Source organism: Elgaria multicarinata, chromosome 8 (genome assembly GCF_023053635.1).
Source record: "Elgaria multicarinata webbii isolate HBS135686 ecotype San Diego chromosome 8, rElgMul1.1.pri, whole genome shotgun sequence".
NCBI lineage: Eukaryota > Metazoa > Chordata > Lepidosauria > Squamata > Anguidae > Elgaria > Elgaria multicarinata.
The window spans coordinates 592,011-616,795 of record NC_086178.1 but is presented as its reverse complement, the minus strand read 5'-3'; the positions used below and the strand labels follow the sequence as shown (position 1 = coordinate 616,795).

At 53.5% G+C, this 24,785-nt stretch overlaps 1 protein-coding gene across 1 annotated transcript in view; it reads right to left on the bottom strand.

The window, feature by feature from the left end:
• ATP13A3 (ATPase 13A3) overlaps positions 1-23,576 on the bottom strand; it is a 35,586-nt gene extending 12,010 nt beyond the window's left edge. Inside the window, exons 1-20 of the mRNA XM_063131705.1 lie at positions 23,504-23,576; positions 22,399-22,572; positions 21,094-21,282; positions 18,029-18,099; positions 17,862-17,942; positions 17,075-17,144; positions 15,827-15,961; positions 13,076-13,148; positions 10,242-10,373; positions 9,940-10,119; positions 8,328-8,485; positions 7,017-7,205; positions 6,311-6,372; positions 5,172-5,322; positions 3,458-3,574; positions 3,023-3,040; positions 2,752-2,905; positions 2,545-2,665; positions 1,083-1,207; positions 28-206 (exon numbers count right to left, since the gene is read on the bottom strand). Of these exons, the coding sequence (XP_062987775.1) occupies positions 28-206; positions 1,083-1,207; positions 2,545-2,665; positions 2,752-2,905; positions 3,023-3,040; positions 3,458-3,574; positions 5,172-5,322; positions 6,311-6,372; positions 7,017-7,205; positions 8,328-8,485; positions 9,940-10,119; positions 10,242-10,373; positions 13,076-13,148; positions 15,827-15,961; positions 17,075-17,144; positions 17,862-17,942; positions 18,029-18,099; positions 21,094-21,282; positions 22,399-22,572; positions 23,504-23,551 (2,427 nt within the window). The 5' untranslated portion in view covers positions 23,552-23,576. The remainder of the gene's footprint in view (positions 1-27; positions 207-1,082; positions 1,208-2,544; positions 2,666-2,751; positions 2,906-3,022; positions 3,041-3,457; positions 3,575-5,171; positions 5,323-6,310; positions 6,373-7,016; positions 7,206-8,327; positions 8,486-9,939; positions 10,120-10,241; positions 10,374-13,075; positions 13,149-15,826; positions 15,962-17,074; positions 17,145-17,861; positions 17,943-18,028; positions 18,100-21,093; positions 21,283-22,398; positions 22,573-23,503) is intronic.
• Positions 23,577-24,785: the final 1,209 nt, after the last annotated feature.

Below are 24,785 nucleotides of genomic sequence, written 5' to 3'. Positions count from 1 at the left end.
GCCTGCCTTGGCCAGCAGTGCCGTTACCTCTGGGTTGATGGCTGGTGAGCAACCGGTGCTTTTGGCAAGAGCGTCTGCGTAATGCCAGTGGATCCTGGCCGTTTGCCCATCCTTGGGAGGCAGCGCTTCAGCTATGATGACCTTGTCCTGAGGCAGGATCATCCCACAGTCCCTGGCCACAGAGATGGCTGTCAGCATGTTATCGCCTGTTAAGCAAAGCACAGCACAGGGGCGCGTTGGGCCAGGCCTCCGTTCCCTGTCCCACCCACTCTTCCATCCCCCCACCACCACCTCTACCTCCTCCTCCTCCTCCTCCTCTCCCCGGGCCCTTAGAGGAGCCTTCTCCCTCCAGAGAGGTTGGACTGCAAGTCCCATCCTTCCCAGCTGCAACTGACTTCCTCACCCCTCCAAGGCTTTTTGTTCCAATCAGACCACTCCTGAGTGTCTCCACTTTTATGGGTTTTTCCCCATTTTGCTAAACCCCTTCATAAGAGTTAGTGCAAAAATGGATTTAGATTTTGAGTTTGAAACTGGACACAAACTTCGCATTTGTGACCCAGAAACCTGAATATTTTACAAAAACTTCATGAATTTGTTGCAATCAAGCCCACCTCGGGGCCGTCCTGAAAATGGAAAGCGGAGCACCTGTCTGAATGACTGCCTACAGAAATGCTCTCTACCACAGAGCGAGGCACCCTCCTGCTCCGTGCTCAGCGCATGCGGGGGCCGCCCTGGTCACTGGGGCTCCGGGGCAGCTCGGGGTCCAAAGGGGGACGGTCTGGCCTGGCAGCGGCTCTCCCTCTTCACCCGCACAAGTGCCCCCTTCTGTATTGGGCTCCAGTTCTGGGAGGGGGGATTTGCAAAGGGAGGGGCTGGGAAGGAGCCAGCGGCCATCTTTTGAGTCCACCCCCAATTTCTTAGCCATGGCCAAACACCGGGGAGTGTTTGGCGGCAGAAGACGGCACTGGAAGAGCAGATCGTCCCTTTCAAATGCACATTTCAGCAACAAAACCAGAGCACCCACAACCCTGGAGACCAGAGAGACTGGTGGCCAGAAGGTGACGTGAGAACGGCTTACGAACCTGTAACCATAACGGTGCGGATGTTGGCCTTATGCAAATCTTCAAGTACAGCCGGGGTTTCTTGCTTGAGCTTATTCTGCATTATAATTAAACCCATGAAATCCATGTTGCCCTCAATGACATTGCTACAGAAGGACAGAAGAGGAGGGGGAACACACACACACACACACAACACACACACAACACACACACACACACACACACACACACACACACACACACAATATTAGGAAAACAGTAGCAGCTGTTTCACCCAAAAGCAAAATTAATCAAGTTTTAGCAGCCGGAGCAGAGATGCGGATGGATTTGCAGGGGGCACATTAGGGCGGCAAAATTCTTTGCAGACTGCAAAGAACTCTTAAAGCACCCTGTGCAAAACAAGCGATCAGCAGATGAGAAGCTACTGTGAAGGAAGCGCTAAGCGAGGCATGTGGGGGGTGGGGAGAATCATAACCACAGACATGTGGCCTATGGTTGAGGCCCAGGGGTTGCGGAGGAGGCCTCACAGAAGAGATCAACTCAAGATCCATGGCAGCCTAAAGAGAAAACTCTGCCTGCTTAGCCTGGAGGAGAGAAGGCTGAGGGGAGACAGGATAGCACTCTTCAAATACTTAAAAGGTTGTCACACAGAGGAGGGCCAGGATCTCTTCTCGATCCTCCCAGAGTGCAGGACACGGAATAATGGGCTCAAGTTACAGGAAGCCAGATTCCGGCTGGACATCAGGAAAAACTTCCTGACTGTTAGAGCAGTGCGACAATGGAATCAGTTGCCTGGTGAGGTTGTGGGCTCTCCCACACTAGAGGCCTTCAAGAGGCAGCTGGACAAGCATCTGTCAGGGATGCTTTAGGGTGGGTTCCTGCATTGAGCAGCGGGTTGGACTCCATGGCCTTGTAGGCCCCTTCCAACTCTGCTATTCTATGATTAGGAATTTCGAGGGAAAAGATCAAAAATCGTCCATATACTCAGGACAGATCCAGCGTGGAACTTCCTGGCACTTAGGTGTCTTTCAAATATATATATATATATATGTCAAGGCCTAGACAGAGATGTGGAGAATAGCTGTCAGTGGCCAGGATAGCTCAATGCCGGCCCTCCATGGCCAGAGGCCACCTACAAAGGGACACCGGGGGAGTGGAAAGGGGGGAGGGCCGCTGCCGTGGCCCCACAAGGACGTTCCCTGCTTCAGCTGCGTCTGCCCAAGCCAGTCTTTCAACCGGGGTAGCCAAAGCCGAGTCACCCCCACCCACCAAGGCCCCCAAAGCGCATCACGGTCCTGCAGGAGCTGCAGACGCCTCCTGCAGCCCACGGGGATCCACTGCAAGGCACAGTCGTGGCAGGATTTCAAGCGATGCGCAGCGCCCACGGCCCACACGCCGGTGGGAAGGGCCCCTATCCGGAGCCTGCGCACGCACGGCTGCTCTGTCAGACCACGGAGCCCCGGGACCCCTCACGGCAACTTACCGGCCAACGTTCTGGACTTTGTGCCAGGTCAGTTTGGCTTCCAACTTCCTGTGAGCCAGGGCAATGACCCGGAAGCCCTGCTTGGTGTACTCTTCCAGCACCCTTTCAAAATCAAGGGGTACTAGTAGAAAAGGAAAAAGACAAACGGGAGGATTAAAACGGTCCCACTCGGGCCGCAGGGGAAAAAGCGACGCGCTCCCCCTTTACCGGTCTCTGGCTTGCACAATCCTGCGACCACCTCCGGCGCTCCTTTCGCGTAGGCGTCCATCCGCTTCTGCCCGAGGGCTCGTGCCACCACGCACATCCGCTGCAAGTCGGAGGAGAACGGGAACTGCCGCACGATCCCGATTTCGTAACTGGCCTGACGGGGAGGGAAAAGGCGGGCGAGGGAAGAGGCGGTCAGGCCGACCCGTCCGCGAGGGGCTGGCAGAGCCCAGTGGGCACAAGGAGGGGGGAGAACAGACACACGCACACTCACCGACAGCTCAAAGAGCTCCTGTAAAAATAAAAGGGGGGGGGGAGAGAGAGAGAAGAAGAAAAGTGTTAGTCTCTCTGCACGGCACTTTACGGCAGACCTCTTCTTCCTCCAGAGATCTGACAGGCAGCTTAAATCCATCAGCACGTGATAAATAAGCATGACTGAAACACTTCCTTTAAGCCACTTCACTGTGCGATCAGTATCTCTACGCACGCCGCAATATTCTAACTTCGGATCAGCCCAGTCCAGCCCAGGCCCCCACGGCCTCTTCCAGAGACGGACTGGGAACCGGTGCCGCGAGAGAGAAATGAGGCAGCCCCACGGTTCCCCAGAAATGGAACCCCTCCTGCCCTAGAGCGAAGCCCACTGTGAAGGAAACCAGGATGCCCGCAGCAAACAAGAGGGCAGGAGAGAAGGTCTCCGCAGCGATCTCACCATTTCTTTGTTGGCTGCAACGTTGAAGTCTGGAAGAAGCTGTTTCGGCGGGTGGACGACAGTAGGCATAATGCGGTTATGAAGAGCCGTCTCCTCTTCGGTCGCTTCTTCGAGAATCTGAAGGAAGCACAAACGCACACGCAGACACACGGACGGGAGCGTGAGGCGCCACCTCAATCCTGAACCAGCAGCTCGAACGGCAGGCAAAGCCGTGCAAAGCTTCCGGCATCTCTCGTGAAATGAGCAGAGAGCAGGAGCGGCTGGGCATTCCTGCACACCGGCACAACCTGAAAACCCCGCAACCACAGCCCACCAGGGCTACCGGGTTGTGCTGCCTGCCTGGGTCTGCAGGCCGAGGGCTTGCCCAGCTCTCTTGTGTGCTGAAAGCCCCTCCTCGGGAGGCCGTCCGGTCCACGGGTCTAGAGCACGATCTCGGGAGCTGGGAAGCAGCACCGAGAGCTTTGCGTTAAACTATTTTTATCCCATTTTGGCCCAGTGTGTCTATAACAGCCTTCCCCAACTGATGCTCTCAAGATGTTTTGGACTACAACTCCCATAAGCCCCAGCCGCCATGGCCAATGGTCAGGAATGCTAGGAATTGTAGCCACAAACTTCTGAAGGGCCCAGTTCGAGGAAGGCTTTATTTATTTATTATTTATTTACTCATTGCATTTCTATACCGCCCAATAGCCGGAGCTCTCTGGGCTGGTTCGTAAGGAGGGCCCGAGAACTGCAGCTTCAAAAAATATATACAAATCAATGCAGTCATCAAACACAACGCAGCAAGCGCCGAAGTCCAAGGAGGCGTCTCCCAAATAACGAGAAGCTCCAGCAGCATCCTCCGAAGGACGGCGCGTCAGAGAAAAAGACAGAACAAGCATTCTGCCCCAAATCAGAAGTCAAGGTGCCCTGCATCAACACCAGCGAGGGGCAACGCTGCCTGTGCAAAAATATCTTCGGAAAGCAATTAAAATAGCTTTATTAATAGTAAGAGTTAGCACAGGCCCTGCCAACGGTCCCTAAAAGATTAAAAGCTTTTTCAGAGGTTCCTGCCCAAAAGCCACTTACAGCTTCAAATCAAGAATAACCAAGGATACAGCTGAACAGGAAAGGCCTTGCAAGGAAGCGTAGCCGGCACTCTGCCAATCCGGTGTTCCTGCGCTCTTTGAGCAAGGACGAAGAGCGCAGCGCCTTGGTGCAAGCGACCACCGCAGCCCAACGATCACGCACACCCGGTGGCTTGCGGTGTGTGCCTGATGCCCTTTTTGAATATTCAAGCCGCAGCCGTGGCTTATTCTGTCGTGTGAACCCGGCGAGGGTGGCTTATGTGAGGGTTAAGCAACCCTCGCGTAACCCTTAAACAACCCTCGCATAAGCCACCCTCCCTTGCCGGGTTCACAAGACACAATAAGCCACGGCAGCCACCCAACGCAGCTCGAATGTTTGAAAGGGTGGCCGACCCACGCCCCAGCGAACCATAGGTTACATAAGCCACAGTGGGCTGTGACAAGCGTGCAAAGTATCGAACGGCCAGGAATGTGTCTCGTAAACTGCCCAGAGAGCTTCGGCTAATGGGCGGTATAGAAATGTGAATAATTAATTAAACCGTTCTTTGAATCCTGCGCTTAAGGAAGAGTCAACGCATCCCTTGGCATTGTGAATCCTCGCCTGCCCCCTGCCCCCTCCCCCTTGCAGGAGGGGCGCTGTCTCTCACCCATCCGGTGGCTTCAAACATCTTCAGGTCCAGGGGGTCCCCAGAAAGCACCCCTTCGATCTTGGTCAGGGAATGGCAGGCCGCCATGCAAGCCACGAAGGGAGATTTGACCAAGCTCTCGCTGCACACCTTGTCTTCTGGCAAAAGGAAACTGAAGGCAGAGACAGAAGGAGTTGGGGCACGGCATCAGGAACGCTGGACTCTCTCTCTCTCTCTCTCTAAAACCAGATGCCCCAAAGGTCCCAAGTCTACTTTTCACAGAAAAGCCAAATGCCGTTCAGCCCAAACACTGGAGGAATTTTCCTCTCTGGGGCTACAGGAGGGCCGCAGAGCAGGGGCGGGAACCCTCCTGGCGTCACAAGTCCAGCCTGTGAGCAGCTTCTTCAGCAAGGCCCCGAGCTCCACCTCCCTCCAAGCCCCGAGCTCCATCACCCATCGCTGGCTGGAAACAAGGCTGGGATGGCCCCCGTCAGGGCGGAAGGCAGCCGGCCTTTACTCCAGCGCTGGTCAAGGTAAGAGGGAATCCCAAAGCACCGGAACCAGAAATGCCGTTGCTCTTTAAATACTTTTCGGAGCCAGGCATTGACCCTACAGGCAGACATGCTCAGGCCTTAGTGGTGCTTTGTAGGCCTGAGAGCTGCTGCCTGGGGGCTTTACACCCGAGCAGGCCTGCAATGCCTGCAGCTGAGCTGGGCTTTGCGAGCTTGAGGGGAAAGTGCCCAAACATCCGGCCTCAGCCCCTCCTGTCCCCTTGCCCATCTCGTGCTCTTAGCCCTGCCCAAGGCTGCAATGCGCCCCCACCCAGACCCTCCCCAAATTAGAATCCGCCCCCCACACACACCTTTACTGCGGAGAAACACAGGGCTCTATCCAGAGCTCAAAGGGATCTGGGCAACCAAGTGTTTGGAGAGGCAAGGCGTGCTTCAGGTCATTTCAACCTCATTTTTAGGGGTGACCACAAGACCCATGAAACAGGGGCTCCCAAATGATGAGGCAGCTCTGCCCGCCTCACCTGGCCAGGAGCCCCGGGGCAGAAAGGGGCTCCCACGCTCCACCCGTGGAGCTCGGGCCTGGCCTACGGGCACCAGCCGCACGCCCCTCCCACCCCAGGCAGCCAGCCGTTCTACGCGAGTACTTACTGAGCATTTTCAGCTCTTTGGATCCCCCAAAGATCCAGGCCGTCTTCCGTCAGAGTCCCCGTCTGTGGATGAAGGGGGAAGGAAATGTCAACGCAGGGGCCGAGATGGCAAGGGAAGCCTGAGGCCACGGGCCCAGATACTGACCTGTCTGCCGGATAGGCCTTTTTAGATCACAAGGCAGCTTGGCAGTATAAAACATCCCCCACCCCTGCCTGCCCGCTGACCTCACCACCCCCTTCCCTGACCCGGCACCCTCTAGATCAGCCTTCCTCAACCTGGGGCACTCCAGATGTGTTGGACTGCATCTCCCAGAATGCCCCAGCCTGGCTGGGGCATTCTGGGAGTTGTAGTCCAACACATCTGGAGCGCCCCAGGTTGAGGAAGGCTGCTCTAGATACTTTGGACCACAGCTCCCAACATGCCTGACCATTGGCCAGTGTTGTATCCCTGCCATTTGTCACCTCTTGATGGACCCTGCCCGAAGGCTTCAGGGTGAGGCAGGCTGGAGCACGAATACCCAAGGAGAAGATGCTGGCCCCTCCCCCATGCCGCTCCCCTCCCCTGCCCCTCCCCCTGCTCCCCCACTCAGCACGACCGCCCCCTGGGCCGAGCGGCGAAGGTCGCGCCGGCTGCAACACGGCCCCCCTGCTCGCCCCGCCCCGCCCCGCCCCGCCCCGCCCAGGGAGGCTGAAGAAGCAAGCGGAACCTTGTCGAAGCACACGAGATTCAGCTGGCCACAAATGTTGATCCTCTGAGGGCTGATACAGAAGATCCCGATTCTCTTCAGCCGCCTCTGGGCGTAAACAATCCCGGCCGTCAGCGCAGCGGGAAGAGCCGGGGGCACCGTGATGGTGATGATGTCCAGAGACTCAATGATGATGATGTGGGCCGAAACCTGCAACCGAAGCACAGCGGGCAAAGGGACGAGAATGAAGACGAAAAGGCCGCCGTTGGCTGGCTGGAATCCCCAAGCGCCACAAAGCGGAGCCCAGCTACCGGCCGGATCCAGGCTTCTATAAAAGCCTTCCGCCCCCTCCGAGGCCTTTCCGGAGAAACGTCTGTGGAGTCATCTTTGGATGTGCGGCGCTGGAGGGTCAAGGGCCGGCAGAGGCTGCTGGACTGCAACTGCCATCGCCCTTCACCCCTGGCTATGCTGCTGGGGCTGATGGGAGTGGCAGCCCAGGAACACCTGGAGGGCAACAAGTTGCCCGCTCCTTGCCTAGGGGCACAATTCTTGCTGTAAGTGAGAGAGGTCCTGGGTTCAAATCCTAGACAAGGGCTTGCACCAAGGGAATGAAGAAGCAGATGGACAGCCATCTGTCAGGGATGCTTTAGGGTGGATTCCTGCATTGAGCAGGGGATTGGACTCGATGGCCTTGGAGGCCCCTTCCAGCTCTGCTGTTCTATGATTCTATGACCCCACCTGTAGAAATTGGTGTGGCCGAGAGACCACCGTTCAGAGCCAGCGCAAGCCCTGGGCGCATCCAGAAGGCCCTGAGCTCTCCCTAGTTAAACGGATCAGGCAGCAGACCGCCAGTCAGAGCAGTCACAACTTGGCTGGGCAGCTTCCTTTGTTTCTGTGAGGCAGCAGATCATGCAATGAGCATTTCGCCCTCTCCAAGCATCATCACAGGTGGGACTGCAGCGCCTGCGCTTGCTTTTCTATAGCAACAAGTTCTGTTGTTTCCAAAGTAAACTCTAGCAACACTGACCATCTTCTACTCCATACTCAACACGACAGACTGGGAACGACACAAAGAGGTCATTTCCTCAGAGAGCTTCCCTCCTCCTGGGGCTGAGATGGCCAGGAAGGAACTGGGCATGGGGTGGGGGACCCTCCCCATTTTTCTGCCTACAGAGGATGGGCGAGGGGAGGAGGGGCAGCACAGCCTCAGGCAGTTTCATTTGGCGTTTGCCCAGATACATTCCCATACGAAGGAGAAGAGGGTGCCCGCCCGCCCGCCTGCCTGTGGACCGCTTTGGTGAACCCCCAGGACCAGAGGGCTGGAAGCCGCACCTCGTGAAGGATGCTGATGACGACGGTGTACAGAAACCCAACGCCGGCCACCCCCACCAGGCACAGCAGGAACAAGTAGGCGTCTCGGTAGAGCTTGAAGTCGGTCGGCTTCGGATACAAGATGGAGCGGACCAGCTGCCCCTTCGAAGTGCTGAAGCCTAGAAGGAAGCGGGGAGGGTTTCGGAGAACAGCTCAGGAAGGCAAACCCCAAGCCCCAAGGGTTAAAACGCCGTTCAAGCAGGCCCCTAAGGCAGCACAGACCCCCCCCCACAACAGCGCAATGCTCCCGGGGGCAGGGGAGTACACTGCCACTGCCCTGGCGGCAGCTCAGCCACACTGTGCATCCCCTCTTTCGGAAAGTCCCCCTATAAAAGTCCCATCGTCGAGCCCAAGCGAGTTATGCTTAAGCACACCGGAAGAGCCCTGCTGGATCAGGCCAAAGGCCTCTCTGGGCCAGCACTCCGTTCCCTCAGTGGTCGGCCGGACGCCCGCGTGAGAAGCCCCCAAGCCACAGGAGCACAAGCCACGAGCCCAGGAGCAGCCTCCTGCTTGCCTACCCCCGTGACTGTGGCAGACGGAGGCCCTACTGACCCCGACACGGGAGCCGACATGCAGCCATCGTGACTGGGAGCCACGGATGGCCTTCTCCTCCACGAATGTGCCCTAATCCCCCCCTTAAAGCCATCCGAGCTGGTTGCTGCCACAACTTGTGGTGGTGAATTCCCATAGTTTAACTCTGTGCCTTGTGAAGAAGTCCTTCCTCTAGTACTCGGACAAAAGGGCTTCATGCACAGGGACGGGCGGATCTTCTTAATGGAAGCTGATGCAGCCCTCTGAAGAGGTGGAGCCCTGGGGCACCACCAGCCTTTCAGGGCTTCGGGCAGCAGCTCAGAGGGATCCCCTCTGCCCGGATGCTCCGCAAAGCCGCCAGCACTGAGCGACCCAGGAGGTCCTAGCTTGTCATGGCGGAAGGAGAGAGAGAGAGAGAAATCCTAAATCCATCCCATAAATAGTTGAAATACAGCTGCTCTTGATCATTCCTAGACAGGGCAGTGATGTCAATCCATATGGGCATATTGCTGGCCTGAGGATGTCCGCAAAACCCACAATGGAACCAAACGAGTTTGGCTTTTTATGACCTGTGAATTCCACAACGGAACTTGCCCTTTTCCCCAACTGGGCAGATTCCATGGACTTGCGGACCATTTCTCTTTCTCTTTGTTTTTAAAATGGCTGAAAATGCACATTTCCCCCATAGGCTAAAGGGTGAAAATGCTTGGGGGGATTTGTGAATTTGTGCAAATGTAAATTTGCATAAATTTAGAAACTAAAGGGGGAAAAAATCTGATTCTGTCCATGAGCAAACAACAGAATAATCCGTGACATGCAGACAGGATGGATTTTACACAATCCCTGCGTCCCTAGCAGAGACGAAATTCATGCCTTCCTAGTCAAACGACGGGCAACACACACACCTCGCCTCACCCCCATCCTGGAAACAGAAAGGCCAGGATCCCCCATTAGAATTCAACGGAAGCCCGCTCGGCGCGAGGCCCCTGATGGAAGGACAAGCTGCGGTCAAGGCAAGAGGGTGGGGGCCTCCCAGCTCTACCTGTCCTCACGACGACAGCCTTGACCAGCTCCCCGGTGTAGAAGCGGGTCTGGATGACAGTCGTGCCACAGAACAAGGTGTGCCTCCTGTGCCCTTCCGGGCTGTACGCGTCGCCCTCTGGGGATCGGGGGTCCTCGGTGGGTCTGGGTAGGTTGGTCTTGGTTACGGGAACACTTTCGCCTGAAATAAGGAGAAGGCCTGAAGTGACTGAAGCAGGGATGCTCCCAAACAGCCCCCGCCGTGGGTGCAATCCAGTTCCCAGCTCTGGACCGAGGCCCGGCCAGACACGTTGCTGGCGTTACCTGTCAACATGCTTTCATTTACGATGCACGTGCCGCTGACGAGCACCGCGTCGCAAGGCATGATCATCCCGTTCAACGGGACCACGATTATGTCCCCAGGCACAAGGTCTGTGGACAGGATCTCTTCTATCCCTGAATGTTAGAAACAGGTTTGCAAATAGGTAGAAATCACCACACGCATCAAAGAGTCATAGCTTCTGGCTATTTTGTTGTTGTTGTCAGGTTCATAACCCAGTTAGGTTTTTCCATGGGAACTAAACTCTTGGGAGAACGTCCTCCAACACAAGAGGGCTGGTTCTGAGCTATAAAGCCCTAGACGGCTCAGGTCCAGGTTATCTGAAAGACCGAATTCTCCCTTACGAGCCTGCCCGTGCTTTAAGACCTCCAGGGGAAGCCCTTCTCTCAGTCCCGCCACCATCACAGGCACGCCTGGTGGGAATGCGGGGGAGGGCCTTCTCGGTGGCTGCTCCGGTACTCTGGAACTCTCTTCCCAGGGAAGCTAGACTGGCTCCCTCCTTGGTGCACTTTCGGAGGCAGGCAAAAACTTTTTTGTTCCGGCAGGCCTTTGGCAAATAATCTGGACCTCCATCTATGCTTAGGACTCTTAAAATTGTTATGTATTTAAAATGTTTTAATACTGAAAGGTAGTTAATTATATTTTTAACTTTTGTGTATTTCTATTTATAAGTTTTAACTCTATATGGTTTAATTCTGCAAAGCCGCCTTGAAACCCAGCATTGGGCAAAAGGTGGGATAATAATAATAATAATAATAATAATAATAATAAGAAGAAGAAGAAGAAGAAGAAGAAGAAGAAGAAGAAGAAGAAGAAGAAGAAGAAGAAGAAGAAGAAGAGTGTGTATGTCTGGGATCACACAACACAATAACCCACACTCAAGGGTTGAGTATGGGTTGCTGTTGAACCATGGGTTGTTGTTGAAACGTGGGTTATTACGCTGTCTGAGCCAGCCAGAATAACAAATCATGGCTTGTCAACCACAAACAACCCACAGTTCACAACCCAACAACAAACCATGGGTTCTCTTCATGGGTTATTTTATTTATTGAATTCGTATTCCGCCCCATAGCTGAAGCTCTCTCAGCAGTTCACATAAGAACGGTTGTGGTTAACAAACCATGTTTGTTACCATGGCTGGGTTCAGAAAACACAATAACCCCCTTATCAACAACCCATGGTTCAATGACATATTGCATAGAGGCTAATTTGTACATAGCTGCAAAGGACCTGGGGGGAGAAATAATACTAAGAGAAAGGAGGGACTTGGTAGCTCTTGAAAGGAGGGGAGCCCAAGGAATACATGTACCGAATGGGGTGAGGGGGGAGAGAAACAATATCTCCCCCCCCCTTTGGCAATGTGATCTGAACTGATGCTGAACTGATGTTTCTCAGTGTCCCCCGTTTTTTCAGCATTTCCCCGACTCTTCAGCTACTCCAGCATGAGTGGGGATATTAACTCCCCACCCCACTTTTGGGGGATTGTGAAATGCGCCTGCAGAGTCCCTCCTTTCCCTTGCTATTACTTCTCTTCCTCCCAGTCTTTCATAACTGGGCACAATGTCTTCTCCTCCTTCACTGCTCCCTTTGAATGAGGAAACAGACAAGGAAACTGACCGGTCAAGAGCAGCCCTACTTGTGCAATAACAGTCATAAAAATTAAGACCCAACTGAACATTTTTGAGACACCGAAAGAAATTAAAAGCTGGGGAACGAGTGGCGGTCCTTGCAGGGTGCCGTTCTGGTGGCATCGGTGGAAGGGCCGACTGGGGCGAGATCCCCAAGGGCTCCTTTGCCACTCTTGCCAAGTGGCTCCGTCGAGCGAACCCACTGAGGCTCTGTGTGTGTGTGTGTGTGTGTGTGTGAGTGTGAGTGTGAGTGTGAGTGAAAGAGAGGGGGAGACTTCACAGTCTGGACGAGGCAGAGCGAGGGTGCCGCAAAGTTGAAGGCTGGAAGCCCTGGGGGAGCGCAGGGGAGAAGCGGGTGGGCCGCCTTGGAGGAGCGCACACGGCAGGCGCTGCGGGTATATTTGTACCCAAAGGGCAAACGCGTCCCACGTCTCCAGGACTCGCTCCTTGGAAAGACCCAAACCCAGGTGCCCCACCCCCGCCCCACCCCCGCTCTGGGAAGTAGAGCTTTTTAGGCTGCCACGCTGCACCCCCTCGCCTGGGAGGAAGGCTCCCACTGACTCAACGGTCGTGTGATCTCAGGGCCACACCGGGAGTGAGCTACTCAAGTGGCAATGCCTACACAGGAGTCAAGGGAGCAGCGGGCCCTGTCCGCCCAGAAGTGCTTCCCGCATCCGGCCCGAAGAAGAGCTCTTTTTCAGCTTGCCCATTTTCCCAGACGCAGCGAAGACCTAGCTGCAATCATGCCCCACCCTAAGTGCGCCGCCCTTGGGAAAACACCCTTCAGCATCCTCACACTCTACAGTGCTGAGCATGTGACTGACAGGTGAAGGAGGAAGCGACACACCCCACCCCACCCCACGGCCCACACCCAGGCCGCCCCAAGGTAGAGCCACGGCAGGGCTACGAGACAGCAGGGCACAGAAAGGCTTCCTGTCGCACGGTCTCCACCGCACACCAGCACCATCAGCCCACCCGGCCACATAGCCCTTGCCCCTCCCCCACCAGTTCGCCCCCCCACCCTTGAGCTGCGCTGGAGCCAATGTCAGGGGAGGACTTAGGCCCCCCCCGGGGAAGACCCCACTCCCAGCCTGAGGGCCTGGTGTTTACAGACACGGACTCCTCCTCCATCACCCCCTCTTGCTTTCCCTGTCAAATTCGCCGCCCACCCACCCACCCATCCACCCTACCTTGATTTGCTCTGCTGACTGACACCCTGATGATGCTATGTGCTGCCACCATGTCATGGAGCATCATGTATTGCTGAAAAGAGAAGGAAAAGGCATCACTGGCCAGGAGCACAACCCCCAGGCCTGTCAAAATGATCCTTCTCACCCAACTTTGGGGAGGCACCGGAGTCCCTGCAGTGGAGCCAGTCATGGGGGGCCACCGCACTGAAGGTTCATCGAGACACACACACACGCACGCACACCTGGCAAACCAGTCCAGAAAGGTCTCTTGGATGGAAGGAAATTCTGGGGGTCCCCCTGGGACTCAGGTTGAAGCTGTGCCCAAGAGACCCCGGGCATGATCCAACTAAAGTCCTACTTAGAGCAGACCCATTGAAGTGAATGGGGCTTCAGTTAGTCACGTTAAGCCGCATTTATTTCAGTAGAACTGCAGCTGGATTTTGCCCTGTGACGGCAGCCCGTCGAGATTTTGCCCAGTGGGTCACTGAGCACAGTCCGAGGCCACGGTTTTGACCTCTGAAGCCCAGGCCTCGCTGGGCCTGGTTGCCCAAGGGGATGCCTTGACCCATATGTGCCACCCCAGAATCAACTTCTTCCGGGATGGCTTCCATCCCACACGTGGAACTGCGAAGGGTACGAAGCTGCAGATCTTTTATTTATTTATTTATTATTTATTTCATTTCTATACCGCCCAATAGCCGAAGCTCTCTGGGTGGTTCACAAAATTTAAATTAGATCTGTGTTGTTTAGGGTGGTTTCTTGGACTAGGACTTATTTTTAAAGGGGTTTTAATTGGATTGATGGAATTGTGTATACCGTTTAATCCTTTATGAAGGCCTGGCTGGTGTCAGCACCCGGCATGGCTGCACAAATACTGCCCTCACGCCCACCCCAGAGGCCCACTGGGGCAGGGGCTGCTTGCCGGCTGGCTTTCTCCATTTTAAGGCGCAGCAGCACTCGGCCCAACACTACGCCAAGAGAAGCCGTCGTCTTCACCTTCCCAGAAGGCCCCTGAGCCCCAAGGCTTTCTGGGAAAGGAACGACACTGGCAGCGGCTGCAGTCTCTCCGCCCGGTGCCTCCCTCTGCAGCCCTTGGCTGTGGGCCCCCTGCCTGCCTGCCCCCCCGATCTGCTAAGCTTACTGGGGGTGGGCAGTAACGGAGGAGGCAGGAGACACTGAGAAGAGGAGCACAGGTAGGGTGGGGGCTGGCAAGGGCTTCCCCGCCCGGGAGCGGCTTCTCAGACCTGGCACTGGGGCAGACAAAGGTGGCTCAAGAGGATTGCCAGGAAGCATGGCAGGAACTGAATAAAACAGTATCATATATCATAGCATAACGATCTGAGTTTTAAAATACCACAGATTATTATTCACCCAGCACTACTTCTCTTTTTCATTAAACTCAGGTGAGGCAGTGGCTGTTCTGAATCAGTGCCTGAGCACAGTAATGGACTGGATGAGGGCCAACAAACAGGCTCAATCCAGACAAGACGGAGGTACCGTTAGCGGGTGGTTCATCTGTCCGGCTAGGTGATGTTCAACCTGTTCTGGAGGGGGTTGCACTAAAGGATCGGGTCCGTAGTTTGAGGGTGCTCTTGGATCCAGAACTGTCACTTGAGGCACCGCTAGACTCCGTGGTAAGGAGCACCTTTTATCAGCTTAGGCTGACATACCAACGGCGCTTTTATCTGGACAGACTTAAGCTCTTGTCTGGATTACTGCAATGCATTCTACGTGGGGCTGCCTTTGAAAATGGCCTGGAAACTTCAGCTGGTCCAAAACAGGGCAACAAGATTGTTAATGGGGCCTGGCCAATGAGACTACATCACGCCAGTCAGTCCTTTTCCAGCTTCACTGGCTGCCAGTCCATGTCTGGGACCGATTCAAAGTGCTGGTACTAACATTCAAAGTCCTAAGCAGCTTGGGGCCACGTTATCTGAAAGAACACCTCCTCCCATATGTACCTGCCCAGACCCTCAGATCATCCTCAGGGGTCCTTCTCTGTGAGCCCCTGCCAAAGGAAATGAGGTGGAAAGCTACCAGGAGAAGCAGGGCCTTCTCTGCTGTGGCACCCGGGCTGTGGAATCAACTCCCTAGAGAGCTGGCACCTACATTGTAATCTTTTCGACGCCAGGGGAAGACCTTTATATTTTCTCAGTATTTTAGCAGTTTACCATCTTAAGTCTTTTAACTTTACTTTTTTAAATCTGTATTTTAAATCTATAAATCTCTGCACTGGTGCTCGCTTTTATCCTTTTTGTACTTTTATATTGCCTCCTTGGCTAACGGCCTCCAGCTGATAACCCGAGGCACACACCAGCGACACTTCTCTTCTGGCTGGTGGCTCTATGCGGATGTCATATGCGGATGTCACAACAACGCCGGCGGTGATTCCAAGCCGTGCTGCATCCACTTCCCCAGCTGCTAAGTGTTTTCCAGAACTGCCTCCTCAGAAACACCCTGGGAAGTTCAGGCCCAACTTCTGCCCAGAGTGCTTTGCAAAAAGGGGGGGGGGCAGCAGGTCCTGCGTGATCCTCCTGCCAAGCAGGCGATCGGGAGGGAAGAGCGTCAACGCTCTGCGGCGTCTGGGGGCTCACAGGCGGAGCTGAGCCCAGAGCCTGAAAGGCGACGGAAGTGAACCCTTCCCGACGGGGCTGCCAGGCGCACGGGGACTCCAGTGCCTCCTCTGTAGCAGGCCGGCCGGCTGGCCAGCCCTCGCTCGCTCACTCGCTCAGGGGCACCGCCTGAACCCACCTTCCGGATGGTGTACAGTGAGCTCACGATGGATATCAGAGACATGAACACGATCGCCGCTGCATAGTAGTAATATTCATCTGTGCTCCACAATATCACACTGAACAGCTGGAAAATGTAAAAAGGGTTGAGAACCTGCGGGGAGGGGAGGGAGGTTGGAGAGAAAAACCAAAGAAAACACACCGTTAGGTCCTTTGCCTCAGTCACCTCTCCAGAGAGCTGAACGTTAAGAATCCCATGACCACACATTATACAACTTTTTAAAACGCAGAGTCATTCCATTAAAGGAAGCCAGATTCCAGCTGGACATCAGGAAAAACTTCCTGTTGGAGCAGTACGACAATGGAATCAGTTGCCTGGTGAGGTTGTGGGCTCTCCCACACTAGAGGCCTTCAAGAGGCAGCTGGACAACCCTCTGTCAGGGATGCCTTAGGGTGGATTCCTGCATTGAGCAGGGGGTTGGACTCGATGGCCTTGTAGGCCCCTTCCAACTCTACTATTCTATGATTCTATGATCCCTATCTGCTAGAGGGGAAACTATGTGCCAGAGCAACTTCATCCTAAGGCGGGGGGGGGGGGGAGGGAGGGAGGGAAAGCCCACACACACACACACACACACACACACACACCACACCACGCCACACCACGCAACACCCAGCCATGGAGTCTGCATGGGAATGGTCCAGGCAAGGAGGAGAACTCTCTGGCCACGGCTTCCCATGATGGCTCCTGCATCCCTGAGGGAGCTCCCACCTCAAGACCAAGCGAGGCCCGTTACGTGGCTTCCCACCCGCACAAACCGCTCTGAGTCTTCCCGGGCTCCGAGCACCAAAAGGCCTGCGCTCCAGCGAAAAAGTAAGTCAAAAAAAGGGCCCGACCCCACTCCCCACCCCCACCCCCCGATGGCCCTGGATTCTCCCCAGCCTGGCTCCTTCCCTTTGATGACGGAAGAAGCCGGGATGGCTGCCCACACCACCCGCAGTCCTCAGGATCGTCTCGTGACCGCGGGGGGAAATTGGGCTAAAAGTGCCTGCCAATATCCCGGGGAAATGGAGGGATCACCCCTCTCTGCTCCCGGGATCCCCTGTACGACATGTGGATGCACAGGGATGGTCTCGGGGCAATCCCTGGGATATCGACTGGTGTAGACCTGCCCACAGTCATTTCCACGCACAATTCTTAGCAAACACCATGCTAGAAAGCATCACAGTCCCCCTACCTACACACACACACAGATGAAATGCTCACCTCCTTAATCAAAAGTTTAAAAACAGAAGGCACCTTCACGGCAATTTCATTTACTCCATAGAACAATTTTCTGCATCAAAAGAGAATGAAAAACAAAAACATGTACATTTTGCTCACTGGTACCAAGCTATGGCTACAGTAACATTAAAATTCGGACCGTTACGCATTAGTAACAAGGGGATGAACAGGTGATCTGGAGGTGGGCAGAGGAGAAGGCAGAAGGGGGGGGTGCGTGTTTTGCAATGGCTTTAGGACCGGGGTGGTTGAGGCTTGTTGGCCTCCGTCCCCCATGAGCCCCAGCCATCATAGCCAATGGTGAGGCCTGATGGGAGTCGTAGGCCACAACACCACAAGGGCTCCAAGTTGCCCCAACCCAACTTACATGAACCCAGCTGATGCTCTTGGGGGCACAGTCAGGATGGCAATGAACACCGGAGGGGGGGCAGCCCGGGGGGGGGGCAGAGACATGGCCCTGGTGGTGGTGGGGGAACTCCTGATGTGGATGAGGTGGTTCTAAGGCCAACGTATCCGACAACCTTAGGGGTTGATCGCCAACCCCCATGATGGCGGCAAAAGCCAATGACCTCAAACGCCCAGCAAGTGAACTATAATGCTGACTTTTTAGAAGGAAGACTTCAGTCTCAAATGACAGAGACATGGAACACCTACACACCCACGGCCTTTGTTGGGAGCACTTTCACCACTGCCACAGATAATAAAGAGCCACGGATACTCTTGCCCAGTTGCCCCATAGGGATTGGGCATCGGCCTCTCAAGGCAAGCGTACCTGTACTCCTGCATCACCTTGGTCAGCCCTGCGCTGTGCTCATTATGAATTGAAGAACAGGAAGTGGATTCATCCAGACCCCTAAAGGAAACAGAAGAGGATTAAATGAAGCACTGAGGCCCCCGGTTTAGCGGAGAAGACCCCTTTCCTTCACGATTGCCTCTTACTTTATCAAGCCAAAGTTTTGGGTCACTTCATTCCAGAAATATTTCATGCTGTGGTGGGTGAAATAACGGATCTGGAAGACACATAAACAACTGCAATTAGGCCATCAAAGACTGCAACTCGACAGACATTTCTAGTAAAAGCAGCTGAGCTGCTGACGGCCGTGTTCCTGCGTGCCCTCGTTCACAGGGATACATAATTCCCATGCACGCAGGCGTTAACGCCCAATGGTGGCTCTCAGGGGCACTTGAAACGGAGGCGCGATGCACACCCAGCAGGCCTACGCGCGCTAAGGCTCTTGCCCAGCTGGGGAACGGCTACACCTGGCCTGCAGGCACGTCAGCGCCAAGACTCACACTCTACACCCAAAAAGATGGACTCCCTTTTTGCAGGTTTTTGTTCTCAAAAGGACCTCACCTCCACCCCTGCCCATTCGTTATAGAGGAGGACATGAGCTTGCTCAGTAGGCCCAGCCACCAGCACAGGGGGGTCAAGGGGGCCTGTTCCAACAAGGCCCAGCGAGCGAAGACAAAGGGAAGGCGAAGAGGCCGGGGGACTCGGCCTTTACCAGTTGAGGAGGGGAAGAGCGGGGGGGGGGGGGGCTCGGCCAGGGCGGAGCCACCATTAGTGCCATGGAGCAACCCAATGTTTTGGGTCAAAACGGAGCGCCTTGCCAACGGGGGCTCCGTCTGAGAGTTCCCAATGAGGCCCAGAGGTCGTAGGTCGTGCGCTCCCCCGAAACCTTTTGGAGAGCTGCTTCCCAGTGTGCAAAGTCCCCTGCCAGACCAAGTCCACCCTCTGGACCCAGGAATGACAGCCCAAGCAGAGGGGCGCCAAGATGGCTGCAGACAGCTGGCAGGTGGTTTATGCACTCCAGGCAGAACCCAGCTCTGGACTCAAGGGGGGGGGGGCGCCTACCAGCGTTCTCTCTGGAGTCGATATGGGGGTGGGGGGCTGTGGCGTTACACCCCACAAGTCAATTCCAAATGTATGTCTGTAGTGTGTAACTCTGTGGTTTTTAGAATGTTGGCCTGAGTGGGCGGAGTTAGAATGTCTTGGGAGGGGGGAGGAGTGATATTTAAAGGAAGGACGGAGGGGATTGAGAGATCTTTTCGGGGGGGGGACTTGTTAGGGACTCTTAGAGTCTGTAGTGCTCTCTGTGTTTATGGTACTTAAGTTCTGGGAAATTTGAGAGTCAGTGTAGTGAGTGGTGTCTTTAGAGTGTGGTGTGCACGTAGTGGAAGTATATTAATCAATACCGATAATAAAGAAAGTTCAAGAGTGGTTGTGTGAGAAAAAGGAAAGAGTGTATGTGAATGAGTAACAGGATTGTATGAAAGGTTTCAAAAAGGTTTTTAAATGTTGTTAGTTGAAACAAAGCTTGTGAACTTTTAAAAATAAATTTTGATTGTTTGTTTTAAAACTACCACAAAAATCCCACGTGTCTGTTTGGCGTTTATCATCTTAAGTTTACACATTTAACACCCACTCTGACAATCATTCACCTCAGCAGATATAATTCACAGCGCATTATTATATATATCAAAATCCTTCTCCATTTTAAACCCCTTTCTCCACATAGTTTGGAGGAAGGTGGTTTTTATCCCTTGCCTCAGGCGTATCAAGCGGTGGTGCTTGGCTTGAGCAGGGAGTAGCCTCGGCCGGGTCTGGTGTTCAGAGCCTGTGTCGCCCCATAAGAAGTGGTGGCAGACGGGAGGTCTGGTGTTCAGAGCCTGTGTCGTGGCAGGGGCAAAGTAGGCAGGGAAAGCAGGGGGCCGCTTGCCCTGGAAATGCCAGGCGGGGGGCAGACCAGAGAGCCAAGCGGTGCTGGAAAAGAGCCACAAGGGGCAATGTCGAAAGACGACCGGGCCCCCAAGTCATTCTCAGAGCAGAATGAGGCGCACCCAGGCGAGGGAGCCCAAGCAGGAAGGACGGACATCAGCTGCCCAGACTCCAAGGCAGGTGCAGGGCTCAAGGCGCAGGAGGCCAAGAGCTCAGGGGGCCCCCGAGGGCGGACTCAGGGCGGCTTAAGAGGAACAGAACAACACAGAAGAGGAGCTCAGGGTGGCTCGTTGCCTTGACTGGAGGGGTGAAGCACAGCCTTCCAAACAAAGAGGTGTCGTTAAGGGCGCTCAGGCAGGTGCTCGTTTTTCCCGCCTGGGCTTTTGGCCGGCCAATTCAAAGGCCCCCTTGGGCATTCATTGCCTGGGGATGATGGCACAGCCGTCGGGCGAGCACCTGCATAGCATTTTCCCAGCCACAGGGAACGACCGTCTTTAATTCATGCAAGCGGGAAACAGGTATGCTCTGCGTCTCCTTTGCCTCCAGGGTGGTTCCAGAGCCGTAACAGCGTTCTTGGCAACAACCTGGCTGGGCCCTCCAGGACAAAATGGACGCCTGAGGCAAGGTGTCACAATGACGTTTGTTAAACCCATGATGACCAATACGTGCATCTAGGAGCCCTGCACGCCCGGCGCTCCTGTCTTAACGGTTCTGAAAGCCGAATACAAAACTACTGGAGTCCTGCCTGCTCCGGCTGTCTTGGTCCTCTAATCAGAACTACCACAGAGTCAATCCAGAACGGCAGAGGCCCTGTGCTGGGGCTTGCTCTAACCAGGTCCCTGCCTACTTCGCCATCCTGCGTCCCAAAGTATCTGCCTGCAGCATCAGCGGATCACGTCCCGCTCAAGGCTTTTTGGCAGCTGCTGCCCTAGTGCGCTGTGCTCCCTGCGGGACCAATTCCACCCTGTGGACTCCAAGCCTAAGGGGTGGGATTGCAACTGTGCGGGGAAGGCTGACGTGCAGTTCGACATGCTTACTGGATCACTGAAAAACATTTTGGGATCAGTACCCCAACTGGCGGGGTTTAGTTGAGGAGGAGGAACATTGGGGGGGGGGTTTGATGGTCTTCTTACATGTTAAGGGCCCCACTCCCTTCCCTGGGCTGCTCTTGTGGAAACAAGGCAAGCCCAAGTCATCGCCAGGCAGAAGCCGTCATGCTTAAATGCTGCTGCTGCTGCCTTTGGCGGACTGCCGTAAAGGGGCCACGTTCACGTGCCACTGGTACCTCCTGCAGGTGAGCCTGAGGACACGACACCTTCAAGTCATTCTCATTCTCTTCAGAGGGGTTTATGCATAAATGGCCGCTGCAACCATTTGTCATCTTCTCTGACACGTATTTCGGAGTCTGCAACGGATGCGGTCCCAAAGAAAGCACAGTGCGAACCTTTGCACAAAACCAGAGCTGGAACTCATCCTGCAAAAGACCCAAAAAAAGAAAATGCAAAAAGAAAAGATGCATAATGAGTTTCCATAAAAGGAGGCATAAACATTACTGGCAATTCAACCTCTCAGGACACGGCAACCCCATCATGCTGGGTGGGTTGCCACAGCATCGCCCAGGGAGCATCTCCCAGGCACCCAAGGGCAGGGTGAGATCCGGACAGCCCTGACGCGGGATCAACCAACGCCCCTTCTAGCCCAGCATCCCTCATTCTGCCTCAGCAGCCAACCAAAGGCCCACAAATGGGGCATAAAGAGCCCCACCGACCCCATCCCCCCACACACTCGGGTTTCCCAGGAGCTGCCATCCAGGGGCAGATGGGCCTCCAGTCCTGGACCAGGAGCCACTGATATTCTCACCCGCCACGAATTTGCCTGCGGGGTTCTAGTATTATGGGAGAGAGGGAAAATCACCTCTCTACTCACTTCCCACACACCATGCAAAGTTGGATACACACCTCTATCATGTCCTCGTCCCCCTCCCGCTCACCTTTCTTTCTATTATCATCATCATCATCATCTATATACCGCCCCATAGCCGAAGCTCTCAGTGCGATTTACAAAAGTTAAAACAGTGAACATTAAAAACAAATATACAAAATTTAAAACCATAAAAAGCATAAAACACAAACAAAAACAGACAATAGTTTAGCTGTTTCTAAGCTAAAAAGCTGAGAGCGCTGCACTCTTTCCTCATAGGGGAGGCTGCTCCAGGCCCTCCGGCATTCTGGTGGACCCTTCCCATCTCAGCTAGGCCACTGGGGCGGCTTCGCCAGTTACTGTCCCCTACATTGAGAAGGTCTCAGCATAGGCAAGACAGGACTCCTGCGCAGTGGCCACGGGTGAAGCGCAAAGCCCAAGTGGCCATTGGGGCAACTGACGCTCTACACGGCCACGCTTCGAGAAGTGCTCCTTCAAAGCAGCCTTAAGAGCACGCACGGGGGACAGACCCAGAGCTTCCAGAGGTAAATTAGTTCCCGCAGTAAACAAAGGGGTGAGAGTCACGTAATAACGCTGATGTGGTAAGGGCGCTCGCTGCCGCCCGGCCACAGGCCTCGCTCTCGCCGTGCAGGGCCACGCCAGGGCTTACCGTGGTTCTCAGCAGCACCACTCTGCAGCCTCGGAGCGGAGCCCTTCGGCAGGCTGCTTTCACCCGCCACTCAGGCATCCAATAGAGGAGGAGGAGGAGAAAGCCCCCCGTGCACAGCACCCCCACAGTCACCAAAACCAGCTTCCATCGGCAAAGGCTGTAACCGTAAATCTTCTGCAGGGAAACAAACCAGACGGAGACACAATGACACCCCGGTAGCTTGGCAGAACGGCTCAGAATTAGCCCTGTTACGTGAGAAACGTTCCCTTTGGGTCTTAAATGGGGGGTTCTGGCGCTGCCTTCCGCCCACCCGCCCACCCACGCACCTTCCCAGCAACAGGGAATTCCTGCATCTGCAGGTGCTGCTTTAGAGAGATATTTGGTCCAGATGCAGAAAACCAGATACAACAAGATAAAGAAGGCCAAAAAGGTGTGGTTCCCCCACCACCACCATTTTATTCTCTTTCTGTTCGGGATGTAATGTGTAATCCAATGATGGGGGGGGGGTGTAGGGGGCACGGACACATTTTGGAGAAACCACTTCTGGCAAGTAAAGCAAGTTTCCTCTTGCAGTGATTACTAGAAGCCAGCATGGACTCGTCAAGAACAAATCCTCTCAGACTAATCTGATCTCATTCTTTGATCAGGTAACCTCCCTTGTGGATTGTGGGAATGCTGTGGACATAATATATCTTGACTTCAGCAAAGCTTTTGACAAAGTGTCCATTGATATTCTGATTAACAAATCTGGCTAAAAGTGAGCTAGATACATAGTTGGCTACAGCACCAGACTCAAAGAGTGCTTATCAATGGTACCTTTTCAAACTGGGGGAAGGTAACAAACGGGGCACTGCAAGGATCAGTCCTGGGGCAACCTGTGGGCAGGGAACAGAAACTCCCAGGCTCAGCTGAGCAGCTGCTGTCATAGACAACACTTTGTTCCAGCTCTTTAGTGAAGGAATACAAGCATTTGTTTACGGAAAAGTCCCACAAGGATTGTACAATATTATTAATCTCAGCTTCAACCATTCCCTGCAATTACTTGCTCCAGACAGCAAGCAAAGGCCTTTTAAAGATTAAGTAACTAGACCATAAAACCAATTACCATCTCATCTTCTTCGCCTTTATTGATTATCTTTTCCTCATTTTCCATGTTCAACGTGATGTGGAACTTCTCAGAGTCAGACACAGGAAGACCTGCAGTGAGGAAAAGAGGGGAAAACAAGCTTTTAGGAAACATTTTACAAAGACTGCAGCTGTTGCATAGACCTCTTCCAATTACTCCCCAGTACCATACACATCCAAATTGTGTTAACATGCATAAAAATAATACTTTCCCTAAATTTCAGCTTCACCACAAACTGCCAACAGCAGCATTCACACGTGAGAAAAACCATTGCAGCCGGACATTCCATTTAAGGCTAGATTTAAATAAAAGCATATAGTAAAACTTTGATGTGAATCTCTTGACATATACTGAACTGTGTGTGTTTTTCAAATACTTGACTTATAACGTTTTCAAGTGTGTGTGTTTTTAAATACGCAGAAGATAAAAAGCGTTTTCAAAATTGTACTAAAATAATATTGTTAATAAGGCGAAAACCAGAGAAAACCTAAAACACTGGAAGTCTTCCCGGGGATATTTTTGTTCCCATTCAGTAAACACGTCCCTCCACGGCTCCCTTCTCTACCTGCATGTCCCTTGATGATACAGTTAATCTATCAAACACTCTGCGTCCTCCAGAATAAGTTCTTAAGATGCAAATAATGAAACCACGTGGTAGAAAGCCGATTGTACATTTTGGGAGATGAGCAGTTATAAGGGTCTGAAATCTCACCCCCCACCCCCACCCCACCCCTGTGCAACACATAAAAAAAATGAGTCAGATTTGTTTTCTTCCAAAGTTTAAATATTTTCAGTCTATTTTACTTAATTTTAGTGTTATCATGCTGGGCAGGATATTCATTTTATAACCCATATTTAGAGATGTGAAGGCCCAGAAAAATCTGAGCAATACCCTCTTGTTGTTTTCCGTTATTTTCCAAGGACAAATTTTGCGTGTGGTTTCTGAAAAATTTTAAAAAATTAATTTATAAAAATAAATAAATTAGAATTTAAGACAAAGTGTTTATATATCGGTACCCAGCCTTTACACACACCTCAAAACAATTTCATAAAACTACATAATAAGAACACTTTTATTAAAAAAAGAATAGAGGTGTAAAATGTCTGGAAATAATGAAGTCATGGGGGAAAAAAATTCTTTTAATCTTGTCTGTAAGATTCCCAGCGTAGCTATTCTTTCATTCCTTATTAAAATTATTCATATAAAGTATATTTTACTGATAGACATTTATGCTCAGTTTCCCCATCACCTGAGTAGAGT